Genomic DNA, 14,390 nt, shown 5'->3' on the forward strand with positions numbered 1-14,390 from the left:
CAGAATGAAAGTCAGAAAATAGATCACCTGCTCCATGATTTTACAAGTGAAATAAGCCCAGTGAGGAGTGACCTGCTAATAGCAAGTTGAGCTAGGAGAACTGCTAAGACCAGAATCCAAATATCCCAACTCTATTCAATACTTCTTTCATTTTATGAAACAGTTTCTCCAACTGGCTGCCCAAAAATGAGATAGTACTATGTATGTCACCATAAAATGATGAGTTCTAAGCAAATTGAGAGAAAGTTATAGCCCCTTTATTATTTCCTCCATCATTTATTTTCCTGTAAAAGTTAATTTGTAAATATCATTTATTCATTCATTTATTCTCCTATTGATGGTCCTTATGTGCCAGATATTATTCCAAGTCAAGGGTATACTACAGTTAATTAGATGGGGCTCCTACCTTTACTGAGTCTTATCCTGGAAGGGAAAACCTGCAATAATCAAATAAAGAAACAATATGGTTTCAAATTCAGATAGGTATCAAAGAGGAAATTAATATGACAAGCTAGACAGGAGCTGGGCAGATGAGCTTAAGGATGTATATTAGCAAGGATGACTCCTGAAGGTCCTTCAAAGGAGGTGACATTTGCTTTGATATGTGAATGGGGAGAAGAAACCTTTATGCAAAGACCAAAGGAAATTTGTTCCAGCCAAAGGGAAAGAGTTTGGTGTTTATAGAAAGAGGTCAATGTGACTGCAAGTGATAAACAAGAAAGAGGCATTTCAAAGCCTAGCTCATGGAGGTAGGAAGAGGCCAGATCATGATGGTCCTGAAAGATCATTAAGAAAAAGGATTTTACTCCAAAGTCCATGGAAACTCTTTACAAGACTTGATCTCTGTACAGTTTAAGAAGTTTACTTTCTGTGGAGAATGACTGCAGAAGAACAACAGTGGATGTGGAAGCAATTGCTGGGGTCCAAGTTAAAGACGAGGGTGGGTTAACCAGGCTGGTGGCAGTGCAGGAGAGGAAAGCCCAGATTCCCAGCTTCAAGATAAATTTTAGTGGTGGAGCCAGCAGGATCTCTTACTGGTTCCATGAGGGGAAACAAGGAAAAGGGAGAGAATCAAGAATAGATTGTTCTATTTTTGGCTAGGATATCTAGATAAATTATGGTGCCATTTACTTAAAAGGAAAAGTGCCATGGTGATGGATGGAAATTAAAAGTATTGTATATGTCATAGAATGGTTTTGATGCTTACTAGATATCTAATTGGAGATGTCAGGGAGGTGAGAGAAGGAGATATAAATTAGAAGCAAGGACACCAGCATAAAGCTGAGCCCTGAGCTCTCTAAAATTTATAGGTGAGGTGGTGGAGAACCACCCAGAAAGAGTTGTTTTTCAAGAAGGAGCAAATGATCAATCACCACATCAAATGAAAGATACAGGCAGATGAGAAAAGAAATGAACTCACATATATGAAATATCAAAGCATTGTTGATATCAACAAAAACAGGGTCAGTAGAAACATTTTTTTAAACGTCAAACAGTGTGGAAAGGTAATTATTAACAGTTATTTTTACATGTTTGTGTTTCCTTCCAAACCTATGCTGTATATAACTACACACACATATACACTGGTCTTTTTGTTTTTAAACATAAAACATAAACAGGATAGGCTCTTCTATACAGTTTTTTTTTTTTTACTTTACGTATCATTTTCAAGATTTTTCCTTACTAGTATGTATAGATTTATAACATCATTTTAATGGAGAACTTACTATTTTATTATAAGAATTTAACCTATGCTTTCGATCTTTTCTTATATGTACAAATCGTTATACTGTACTATACATCAATATTTCCCTGAGTACATGCATGAACAATGATGAGTCTTCAAATGAGGGGAGAATCAATGGTCAGAGGAAATTAAGTGCTCACTCCCCAGAGATCAGAGCAAGAATAAGGATCCAAAGCTTCTTTCTGCTGTACCATATTGCCTCTTTTTTATGTCATAAGAATTGATTGGCATTTGGTAGAATTGAGCACAGAAACAAAATTCACAAGCGCTTTTTAACAAATCATGCCTTTTCAATGGTGATGTTTTAGTTGGCTCTCTTATTTACTCTCACATTCATTAAAATAAATATATAAATCAGTATGTTTCTCTTCAAAGTCAGACAAATAAAACAGCTTGAGTTTTGTTGTTGTTGCTGGCTTTTGTTGTTTTTTGCTGTTTTCACTTATTGCTTACTTATTATATCCTAAGTTGCCCAAGAGTTCAACAGAATCTGTGGCTCTAAAGTTCCCTTCTTAAGACATGTTACAGACCAAATGTTTGCGTTTCTGCAAAATTCGTATGTTGAAACCTAATACTCAACGTGATGGCATCTAGAGGTCTGGTCTTTGGAACATAATTAGGTCATGAGGGTGGAGCTCCTATAAATGGGATTAGTGCTATTATAAAAGAGATCCCAGAGTGCTCCCTTGCCTCTTCTGCCAGGTGATATTACAGTAAGAGGATGACTGTCTATGAACCAGGAAGTGGGCTCTCACCAGACAAGAAATCTGCCATCACCTTGATCTTGAACTTGATCAAGTTCATCACCTTGAACTTCCCAGCCTCTAAGACAAGAGGAAATAAATTTCTGTTGCTTGCAAGCTACCTAGTCTATGATATCTTGTCCTAAGCAACCTGAACTAAGACCAGACCTATCTAGAAATTCAGAATGTTGTTTTCATTCCATTTTCATTTCATCACCCGCTGTTGTAGAAGCTCATACCTTCAGTCAGTTCAGTTCAGTTCAGTTGCTCAGTCGTGTCTGACTCTTTGAGACCCCATGAATTGCAGCACGCCAGGCCTCCCTGTCCATCACCAACTCCCAGCGTTCACTCAGACTCACATCCATCGAGTCAGTGATGCCATCCAGCCATCTCATCCTCTGTCGTCCCCTTCTCCTCCTGTTCCCAGTCCCTCCCAGCATCAGAGTCTTTTCCAATGAGTCAACTCTTCGCATGAGGTGGCCAAAGTACTGGAGTTTCAGCTTTAGCATCATTCCTTCCAAAGAAATCCCAGGGTTGATCTCCTTCAGAATGGACTGGTTGGATCTCCTTGCAGTCCAAGGGACTCTCAAGAGTCTTCTCCAACACCACAGTTCAAAAGCATCAGTTCTTCAGCGCTCAGCTTTCTTCACAGTCCAACTCTCACATCCATACATGACCACTGGAAAAACCATAGCCTTGACTAGACGGACCTTTTTTGGCAAAGTAATGTCTCTGCTTTTCAACATGCTATCTAGGTTGGTCATAACTTTTCTTCCAAGGAGTAAGCATCTTTTAATTTCATGGCTGCAGTCACCATCTGCAGTGATTTTAGAGCCCCCCAAAATAAAGTCTGACACTGTTTACACTGTTTCCCCATCTATTTCCCATGAAGTGATGGGACCAGATGCCATGATCTTCGTTTTCTGAATGTTATAAGTCAACTTTTTCACTCTCCACTTTCACTTTCATCAAGAGGCTTTTTAGCTCCTCTTCACTGTCTGCCATAAGGGTGGTGTCATCTGCATATCTGAGGTTATTGATATTTCTCCCGGCAATCTTGATTCCAGCTTGTGCTTTTTCCAGCCCAGCGTTTCTCATGATGTACTCTGCATATAAGTTAAATAAGAAGCTCATACCTTAGAAATACTAAATAAACTAAGAAAATAATAAAGGTTTTACATCTGACTTCTCCTTCAAGTGACTGAAGTGACAAAAATCCATAATCTACCCTACCCCTGTCCTAATTCCTCTTCCTATGTTTACATGGTCATTACTGTATTTGTTGTTTGTTCTTTTCTTCAACTTATCCTGTTTCCTCCAGGCTTCATTTCCTGTTGAGACTGTTGTCAGTGGAAAACTGGTTAAAAACATAAGAAGAGCTAGAGTGACCATTCCCCACACCACCACCATCACCATGTCCTCACCTGCAGCAGCCTCTTCCTCAAAACTCAAGAGCCCTGAGCCTATTATTTATCCTTAAAAATCTTGATATTTTGGTTTGGAGACTAAGACATAAAGAAAAATCATGCTTGATCCACCCAGGGGAGGGTGACTGACACACTGAAACCAGCATTCAGGTCAGGGTAAGACCGAGGCCAAATTATGAAGGTGCTGACACCTGCCTTCCCACCTTGCCCATCTCAGGGATGACAACCTGGGGTACCCTTCGGATGCATTTTTGTTGGCCCCATGCATATGTTTAAACTTTCAAATCACTGGCCAACATTTCAAATTGAGAAATGTCCTGTGAAAGTCCAGACTTGCCGGTTCTGAAGTGGCAGGCCCGAGCCAGCTCACCAACATGATGCTGCTGGGCAGTGGCTACTCCCACACACGTGGCAGGGGCTCTCCCCTCTGTCCTGTGCCCACTGATCTTCCATCTGGCCCATCATACTTGTTTCTTATCTCCAATCCACTGTGGGCATGTGAGTTTATAACTTTCAAAATGAAAGGCTGCCAAGTGCTCTCTAATAAAGATTTGGCAACTTTTCCAAAGTAGCTTTAAAAACTACTTTTTGAATTCACTCCTGTCTATGAGGGATTTGGGTCATGACCCAAACTCTCCCATCAGAGAACCTAGCCGTATACAATCTGACTCTCTGGTTTCTGATCATTCAGACATCTAGGAGTGTGAAAACAAGACAGAAAAGAAGGGAAGGCGGAGGACTTAGTGGCATCTGTACCCGCACACTCCTGTCTCTGCTACACTCCCAGCCATCCTGCCATTCTACCTGCATCACAGGTTGCAAACTTACAGCTGAAATGCTTCTCCCAAGAGTCTACACAATCTAGCAGGGTTTGCAAAGGCACAGAGATGCTATCAAAAGCTGAAGCCAGGACTTTGCTATAGCAGTCACATTTCATAACTGGTGAAAGGTGGTTAAAGAAGGTCATCCAGAACAAGAGAGCCCCCAACATGCCTGTTGAGCACTACGTCCACATCCTCTCTGCTTATCATCAGACCCAAGTCCACACTGCTTCCAGAAGAACACAAGGCATTCTCAAGATATCTGGTAACTACCTTTATTCACTGGTGAGATCCTGCGAGGCAAGTGTGTAGTCATCAGGGTTATGACACATGCTGAGAACACACAGCCTCGGGTTCCTGCCCCCCAGAAGACTGCCCCTCTCGTCCAAATGAACATACCCAGAATCTTCCCACAAGCCCAGTCACTGAGCACAAGCCCAGGAATGTTGTTATAAAACTGTACTTCACAGAACAAAGTGAAATCATGAAGTTAGCATCAATTTCAGACCAGAAAGCAGAAAACTAACCTACCAGAGAAAGCAGTCCAGGGGAACCCCAATTGCAATGAGGGCATGTGAGGTGAGAAGAACTGGGGCAGCAGCCGGAACAGGAAGCACTTGTACTCTACAGGGTAGAAGGAATGTGGAAGAGGCAAAGCTGCAGTTCATGCCTGGGAACAGGGCAAGATGGAGCGCAGACACTCCTGAGCATCTATTTCTAACTGAATAAGGTTTCTTTACTTTCAAAGGTCCCCTGGGCAGATCAGGTGTGTGCAAGCAACTTATAAATGGTTTGCTTCAGCATTAAGAAATAGACTAAACTAATGTGCTGGTCGTCTCCATAGATCAGTGATATGTCAATCTACAGTGAAGATAAACTGATTCTGAAATTATAAAGTGAATCCATGGGAAATGGGGTGTGCCTGATAAATAGATGTATACAACTTTTCAGGAACATGACCACTATGTACAACAAAGTACTCCTGTACTCTCACTTTACTTCATCACATGGCCTTTTTAAAATTAGTTTTTATTGGAATATAGCGCATATACACGCTCAACTGCTTTACAATGTTGTATTCATTTCTGCTGTACAGCAAAGTGCATCAGCTTTATGTATACATGTGGAAAAGTGCTAAGTCGTTCAACTGCATCCAACTCTTTGCAACCCCATGGACTGTAGCCCACCAGGCTCCTCTATCCATGGATTCTCCAGGCAAGGATACTGGAGGGGGTTGCCATGCCCTCGTCTACTGGATCTTCCCGATCTAGGGATCAAACCTGCATCTCTTATGTCTCCTGCATTGGCAAATGGGTTCTTTACCTCTAGTGCCACCTGGGAAGGCCATGTATACATACATTGCCTCTTTTCTGGATTTCCTTTCCATTTAGGTCACCAGAGAGCACTGCGTACAGCCCCCTGAGCTATACAGTAGGTTCTCATGAGCTATCTAGTTTATACATGGTATCAACAGTGTGTATACACACACACACACACAATGGCATATTCCTCAGCCATAAGAAGGAATAAAACTGGGTCATTTGCAAAGATGTGGATTGACCTAGAAACTGTCATACAGGGTGAAATAAGTCAGAAAGAGCGAAACCAATATCGTATATTAATGCCTATATGTGGAATCTAGAAAAATGGTATAGATGACCTTGTCTGCAAAACAGAAATAGAGACATAGACCCAGAGAACAAGCATATAGACACTAAGAGGGGAAGAGGGTAGTGAGATGAACTGGGACATTACATGGTCTTCACCCTTGAGGCCAAAAGAAAAATTCCTATCATCTGAAAATCAAATCCTGGATACAATGGGCGCCAACCAGGATTACCAAGAAATCTGAGCTTACCTTTCTTCCTTCACAGTTTTGACTTCATCTGATCTTGCCAACTATCTCTAATCACTTCATTCTCCCTTCTTGTCTGTCTTTTTCCTACACTCCTTTAGCTGTCATTGTACAAAGTTCGAATGCCCTGTTCTAAAATTCCCTTCAGAGGAAATGGCTTATGTATAAGTGTAACAAATGAGCAATTTCTCTGTAAACTAAAGCTTTGAACTTAATTCTGGGCCACACCGACAGAGGACCAATTGCAGTTCTGTATGACTAAGTGATGGGCTCCAAATATATAAAGAACTGTAATGTATACATCTAGAAGGTAAAAGTAGATCCTATGGGTAGAAGTTACAGGCAAGCAGATTTTAGCTCAACACGTTAAATCTCTTCAATTATAGAAATGTTTGCCTTGTCCATTACTCAGCTTTCTGTCATTGGGCATGTTTAACAGATCTGAAAATGATCCTCATACGAATATGATGGAGGGTATGAAAGCTATTGAATCAAAGAGAGAGAAATCTTACTCTAAAGAGCCGATGCTGCTGCTGCTGCTAGGTCGCTTCAGTCGTATCCAACTCTGTGTGACCCCATAGACGGCAGCCCACCAGGCTCCCCCGTCCCTGGGATTCTCCAGGCAAGAACACTGGAGTGGGTTGCCATTTGCTTCTCCAATGCATGAAAGTGAAAAGTGAAAGGGAAGTTGCTCAGTCATGTCTGATTCTTCGCGACCCCATGGGCTGCAGCCTACCAGGCTCCTCCATCCATGGGATTTTCCAGGCAAGAGTACTGGAGTGGGCTGCCATTGCCTTCTCCAGGGAGCCTATGACTGCACAATAAATAAAACGATGTTAATAGCTTTACTGTATTTGAGATACACAGCCATACAACACCCATGCAACAACATGGGTTGATAAGATGAACTTTAGGAAAAAATAAGACAGGATAAGTTGCTCATCCCTGAGACCAGAGCAGAAGGTAATACTATCCTAGATTTGGATAAAAATTGATCTTTATATTTGAAGACAGAAAAGGGATTAGAAGAGATAAGAGATTGAAAGGCCAATATCTTCAAGATAAAATCTAATGGGCAAAGGCAGAAGTTGTGTTTGTATATTAACTATACATGGAGAGGTCATGGGGGCTCTCTGAGTAACAGTTTATATTTTTTGTTTTTAAAAGCCTGCTCTAATGGGAAATGTAGGATTCTGACTTTCTGTTCTGGGGAAGGAGGAGAAGAATGGAAGAAAAGTATCTCCTCTGCCCCCGCCTGTATCTGCATGGGCAGCTAAAGAGCTGTAAAGAACTTTTATTCACAAGAGCTCCTGTAGATAACGCCCTCTTTGACCAAAATGCCACAGGGCTGGCAAAGATTTCTAAGCAGATTAATGAGAGGCTTCTGGGAATGTTAACTCAAGACTGCTGTTTCTCAAATTTAACCTAGGTCTTTTGGAGAAAAGTTGGTGAGTCAAGAACATTATAAGACTCACCCTACCAACTGCTGTAACACTGTACCAACACTTTTCTCCAAACTGTATTATTATTGTATAGCAATGCTATCTTAGAAGTCTGTGGATCCCTGTCATTTGAAAGCTAATCATAACATACTGTTAACATATGGGAATCCAGTCTATTCTTGTTCTCTGTGCTCATGTGCCCCAACTGACCACAGCATTTTCTTAGCACCAAGAGGGTTATTCTTAACAACATTGCTACTTTTGCATATCCTTCTTTAGAACCCTCTAAGTAAAAACAATAGCAGGGAGCAGAAAGAGCCATGCAATTTACTCCAGCAAGTAAAAGCTAGGATCTGTTGAGTGAATGTATTCCTTGCAATTCACCCATGTGTGTTTTCCTATTCTGGAGACGATGATGAACAAAAATAACTTCACGCATCACCAATGTCTTCCACCAAGCCATTTCACATGGTCCATCCCCTAATCATAAAAGTGCTTCCAACTCTGGCACACAAAGCATCCACCACACACACACCCAAGATTAAAGAAAAGGAGATCTGCCTAGAAAGCAAGTCACACTGCCACTTTATACTCCCCATGAGGTCTGCTGGGAGTGAAAAAATATAAAGTCAGCCAATAGAAATTTACATAGTCTCCAAATCTTTCCCCACAAAACAGTTATTAATTAAGTGGGAGGAAAATTTAAAAAAAAAAACAAACAACTGGCAGACACCACCTTCATCAAGTAACCGAAATTAAAATCAAGGAAAATGAAACACATCAATGTCATGGACCTCCTGATCTGATACACTGGGAAGAACATAGCACTTCTCGGGTTCTTACCAAGCCTGAATCTAATCACAAACAATCAGACAAGCCCAACTTGAGAGATTCGCCAAAATAATTGGTCAGTACTCTGCAAAAGTTCTAGATCGTGAAAGAAAAGAGAGGGGAAAAGAAGGGAAAGGAAGGAGAAAGAAAACAAAAAGATGAAAGTATGACAGTGTTTATACCGAAGGGGCTTGGGGAACATGACAACTGATATGCTCCTGGCTTAGAAAAGAGACAACTGGCAAGATATGAATAAAATGTGTAAATGAGATAATAATACTGAATCAATGTTAATATACAGATTTTACCAAAATGTGAGCCAATGTACACCTGGTTATGTGTCAAAAATGTCCATAGTTTTAGTAAATACACAGTGAAGTATCTAAAGGGGCATTGTGTCTGCAATTTGCACCCAAATTTTCCAAAAGAAATTTATATACATACCTGTGCCTGCATGTGTATAGAGAGGAGAGAGAGAAAATGATCAAGTAAGCATGATAAAATGTAAAAAAATGTTAACATTTGGGGACTCTGGAAAGCAAACATAGGAATTCTTCATAATGCTTTTGCAGCTTCTCTGTAATAAAGGTGTTTTTTTTTTCTTTTTTTTTTTTTTCAATTAAAAAGGAAACTTAACCTAAGCAGCCCTGAGCTTTTTGAGGAGGAAACTGAGAAGGAGGAAGAATATAGTAGACCCCATCTCCTTTGCTCCTCCATCCCCAACACTGAGAAGCATTGTAACATCTTGTAATTTAAAAAGGCTACATCTGAAAGCTACTGTGGGAGGCTGCAGCAAGCTTGCTAAGGGGACCACCCTACCCACAAATCCTCAAAGCCTAACACAGGGGCTGGCATATCCCAGAGGCTCAAGAAATGACCAGTTGAAGGAATGATCGGACTTTAAGAAATATCTGAGAAAAACTGTGGACAGTTGCCCGTTTGGGGCCCTCCATCTGCAAAGCTGGTAGAATTGTGGCATCTCTTGTATAAACAGCTGGGTGGGAAAGAGGGGCAGGGGTGTCAGAATGAGGAGGAAGGTACAGTGCTACCCTGGGCTATTCCTTGCACTGAGGAGGAGGAGGAACTGAGCATGTACCCTGAGGCTGGCATGAACCAGCCCTGCTTCTCTGCGCTGGGTGGGGAAGGACGAACACACTGAGCACTGTGTGTTCCAGCATCCGAGGTCTCGTTGGGTCCTGCACGTGCAATCTGATACATTGAGATAGGAAGGGAAGACTGAGCGTCCCCAAGAAACATTAAGGATTGAAACAGCTCTATGTTTTCTTCTGTTCTAACCTCCCAAACCAATTAGTACTCAGATTTTCAAATTCACATTGACTATGCACATGAGGTCTGAAATTAAAATCATTTAAATTATTGAAGTTCAAGAAAGCTTTGGAAAAGTTAACAGATGAAAAACGTGACTCTGCTTCAAAAACTTTGCTAATTCAAGAATGTCCTAACAGATTGCTTTTCCAGTAACATTTAATTCTGAATAGAGATGAAGGGGAAATATATATATTTATATAATCCACAGGCTGCCAGAGTATTAAGTATCAGGGGATGTTCCTCTAACCCATGGAAAATTGGGCCCTATGACAAAAGTGTTTTTTCTAACCACCAAGATATAATTTTACAATCATGACAACTGTGTGATAATATTCCAGAAAAAAATTAAACAAGGCAAACTGTGGCACATAACCGAGGGCAGGACTCCAAACTGCAAACCTGATTTGCATATTAATTCAAATAGGGATCTTGTTGCTTTAATAAGGAATATAATTTTCGAGGAATCTCTAGGTGAGATTGTTATGCTCACTGGTAGGGACTTGCTGACCAATTTATTTGAAAATGAGCTCATACAGTAAACCCTAATCATAACAAGGAAAAAGTAACACTTCCTAATGAGTAAACAACAAATATGAACCCACAGACGACCAGGTTGGTACCGTGTCCTCTCTTCCTCCTTACTCGCCATATCTGGGAGGCCAAGTGGTTCTCTGTCAGAGACAATCCCTTCCTCCAACTTAATAAGGACAGACAGTTAACTCATTCCCAGAGCTTTAGTTGCCAATTAACTAGCCTGTTTGCCCCTAATACAACACCACCACTTACTATCTCTCATTTCAAAGCTGAACTGCCACCAACATGGACTGTGAGAATCTAGACATAGACACAGATGTCCTCCGAGCTTCTTCTAGGATTATGCTTCTGTACAGCCCCAAAGGACTGGGGTCAAGACAACGTGTAAGAAAGATCTCTGATGAGCCCCCAAGAGAGGTAGCCAGCTTCTATCCATTCTGTGCTCAGAATTCCTCCTGTCTCAGACATGGTCTAGGCCATGGTCTGGTCTTTGGGGTCCCAATGGACTGGCTCTATTAATGCCAACTGAAACTGCAAGGATCATGGTGACCTGAAGCTTCTGGAAGAGACCCTGTATGGAGCTCAGATAGAACTTCAGATTTGTATGCAAATACGCAGAAGGTATGGTCTCCTTAACACTTCACTATTTCTGAATACATCCCTATCTGCCCTCACATATACTCTCTTTTCATTTCTCTGTGACAACTCCTACTTCTGATAGCCCTGGGCTGTTCTACAACTAGGATGATACAGGCACTTCAATAAGAAATCAAACCATTGCCTATTTTTGGTCCGAAAAGGAAACAAAGATACTGGATAGTATGATTGCTCTTGAAATTTAAGCCTTCGTGCTAGTTACCAGATCCTAGTGTGAGATTACCAATGAAAAATGCAGAAGATCTATCTCTTGGTCCCCACCCAGCTGGTTCTTCTTACCTTTGGTTCCATTGAAATGAAACTGTGGGTTCCTCTGCTTGAGAGAACTGACCTTTTAATCGTCCTGCTGTGATAGAAGTGGTAGTAATCCTTCAGGGCCCCGATCTGCAAAAGGTAGGAGGGAAGGAACAAAAGAGAGTTGATGTATGAAAAAATCTTCGTTTTCTTATTTTTCATTAAAATAAGAACACTATACCCAAAAAAAAAAAAAAAACCCATAAATTATGCAGTTGCTGGCCACGCTTAAATGTTACTTGAACCTTGGTGATCACTTTTCAAAAGAAGGACATGTGATATGAAATGAGTGTCCTTGAGGCAGTGACTGCAGAACTAAAGATTATAATGGGGCAGCCTAGGCTCTCCCTATCTCTTTTTTAATGTTTAATTTATATGCAGCATTTTAAGTAATTCTTTATCAATCTATATCCAAATGTGGGAAAGAAAAAAAAATCGAATAGCTATCTGGTTATAAAAACACATTGCATTTTGTTTGCTCTGATAAATGTACAATGAAAGACCTTGTTAGATTACTTATATCATTAATTTGAAACAAGTCCTAAGCAGTTTATCATTTGCAAAGAAAACACTACCTAGTTTGTTTCCTGACTTCAGTGGACAGTATAAATACATAGCCCTTATTCATGTGCTGCAAAACTAAAAGCAGAATTTCTAAAACAAAAGATTACATGTCTTATCAGCTAAGCTTCCTGTGTGAAAATAGCTTAATTGCCCTTATCTTAACCATTTCTTTAACAGATTTGTCTTCTCATTTATGTACCCCTTTCTTTAGTTAAAAACAATCAGATTTAGGATAGCTGTAAAAATAAATCCCTGTACATTCTAAAAAAAAAAAAAAACCACAATCCAAGACAATCATATTCTTTCAGTAGATCATGAAATATGGATCACATAATGGACATTAAATCATGCAACGAGCTAATGCAGGAGAGCTTGGTTCTAGATTTGGCTTACAGTTACCAAAAATGTCTTTGTGAATAAATTGCATATACTTACTATGCCTCAGTTTCATTGTCTATAAAATTGGACTTCAGGCTAGTTCATGTCTAAGATCACTACGGCTCTCAGATTCCATTCTTTAACACTTATACTTTCCTTGCTTTTGGGCAAATACATTAAGGGTCTATTTCTCCACTGCTAGAACAGCACTGCTCTACTGTAAAAGAATGACTATGATCAAGATGTTTTCCAATTAGGACAATTCCAAAGTTAGGCCTTCTTAATTTAAAAAAACAGAAGTCATTGGCTCAGCTTACTTTTTTCAGATAAAGGGTTTATTTTTATTCCCATCTTTTCATCACATTCTCAAACATCATCCCACCCTTCCAATAGGGATGATTAACCAAATTTCTGTGCCATTTAAGAGTCATCTCCTCACTGGGACTTCATGCTTTAATTAAATATTTCTTATCTTCATTAAATATGAATGTCTGTAGTCTCCCACTTCTGATTCAAGTGGAAACTGCCCAGATATACACAGAAGAGATCCTGGACTCTGCAAACAAGTGGGAAATGAGGAAATTCTAGCTAAAACTTCTAATCTCAGTGATCCTGATCTCTGAAGTAATAGAAAACAATAAGGAAGAGGGCACAGCTGCCAGTCCCAGTCTCTAAGGGTGTTTTAAGAAGGATTTACAGGCCAATTTTAAAATTCCAACGGACTAAGGGTAGAATTCAGGAGGAGCTGCTTAATCCTTTATCAGAAAATCTTAAAATCCCAAGAAGCTTAGAGCTTTCATCTCATGAAGCTTCTGTCAAGAATGCTCCTTGGGTAAATACAGTAGTTTTTGTGAAAAGGAACAGAGAATCTCTGAGGAAGAATTTATTACTAACATGAAAAATATCAGTGTGCTTAAGATCATGTCCACTCAACTATTACAGAATTTCTTCTACTATCGGAAACAATTGAATTCAACTCAACTATTAAACCATGGATGAAATACACCCTGAAAATATATTCAGATCCTTTGCGGCTTCAATGGTTCAGGCCAGAATCCTGGCCTAATGCAGTACGTACATGGAGCTGGAAAGTGGAACCCTTATCTTGACTTAACTCCGCTGAAATCTGGGATACATCACTTAACCTCTTTGGGCCTTAGTTTCCTCAACTGTGAAATAAGGACACAGGAAGTGTAGTGCACAGAAATTGGGCATCAGAGTGAAATGGGAGATGACAGTGTTTATGAGTTCGCATGGCTATAAAGATTGAATGTAACAGCAGGTACATTGCCTCGACAGGTCACTGCCTGTCACGCAGTAAGCGGCAGAAGGTTATGAGTTTCCTTTGTAAATTTATATTTAAATCCTACCTTCTCTCACCTCTTATCTTCAAATTAATCCCTCACCTCTGTCTCTTGGTCAGGATTCCTCTTGATCTACTCTGGTAGATATACCTCCCTTATTTCACTGGCAAAAATCAAAAGGGTTGATGATACACTGTTGACAAGGATGTAGGCACAAATGCAGCTTATACAGAGTCGGTAAAGCTCTGGTACAAGTGTTTGGAGCGTCATTGGGTCATATCAATAAAACTATACATAGTACTTAACTTTTGACTTAGCCTTTCTACATCTTAAAATTAATTCTACAGATATAATAGTCACTTATGAACAAGAATGGCTGTTCGGCAGAGCAAATTTTGTAAAAGCAAAAGAAGGCAATCAACTGGCTGCCATCGATGGGTGATTGGTTCTACGTGAACTGAAAT

General features: G+C 40.2%; 1 protein-coding gene and 1 long non-coding RNA gene across 4 annotated transcripts in view; one reads left to right on the top strand and one right to left on the bottom strand.

Annotated features, from left to right (window-relative positions):
* PCSK5 (proprotein convertase subtilisin/kexin type 5) overlaps positions 1 to 14,390 on the bottom strand; it is a 503,732-nt gene that overhangs the window by 446,675 nt on the left and 42,667 nt on the right. For all 3 annotated transcript variants that reach the window (XM_069576329.1, XM_069576328.1, XM_069576330.1), the window contains exon 2: positions 11,666 to 11,770. In XM_069576329.1, the coding sequence (XP_069432430.1) occupies positions 11,666 to 11,770 (105 nt within the window). The remainder of the gene's footprint in view (positions 1 to 11,665; positions 11,771 to 14,390) is intronic.
* The window catches only part of LOC138433522 (uncharacterized), a 28,300-nt gene continuing 24,899 nt past the window's right edge, over positions 10,990 to 14,390 (top strand). The window contains exon 1 of the long non-coding RNA XR_011254340.1: positions 10,990 to 11,350. This is a non-coding gene — a long non-coding RNA (uncharacterized lncRNA). The remainder of the gene's footprint in view (positions 11,351 to 14,390) is intronic.

This window comes from Ovis canadensis, chromosome 2, assembly GCF_042477335.2.
Source record: "Ovis canadensis isolate MfBH-ARS-UI-01 breed Bighorn chromosome 2, ARS-UI_OviCan_v2, whole genome shotgun sequence".
Taxonomy (NCBI): Eukaryota; Metazoa; Chordata; class Mammalia; order Artiodactyla; family Bovidae; genus Ovis; species Ovis canadensis.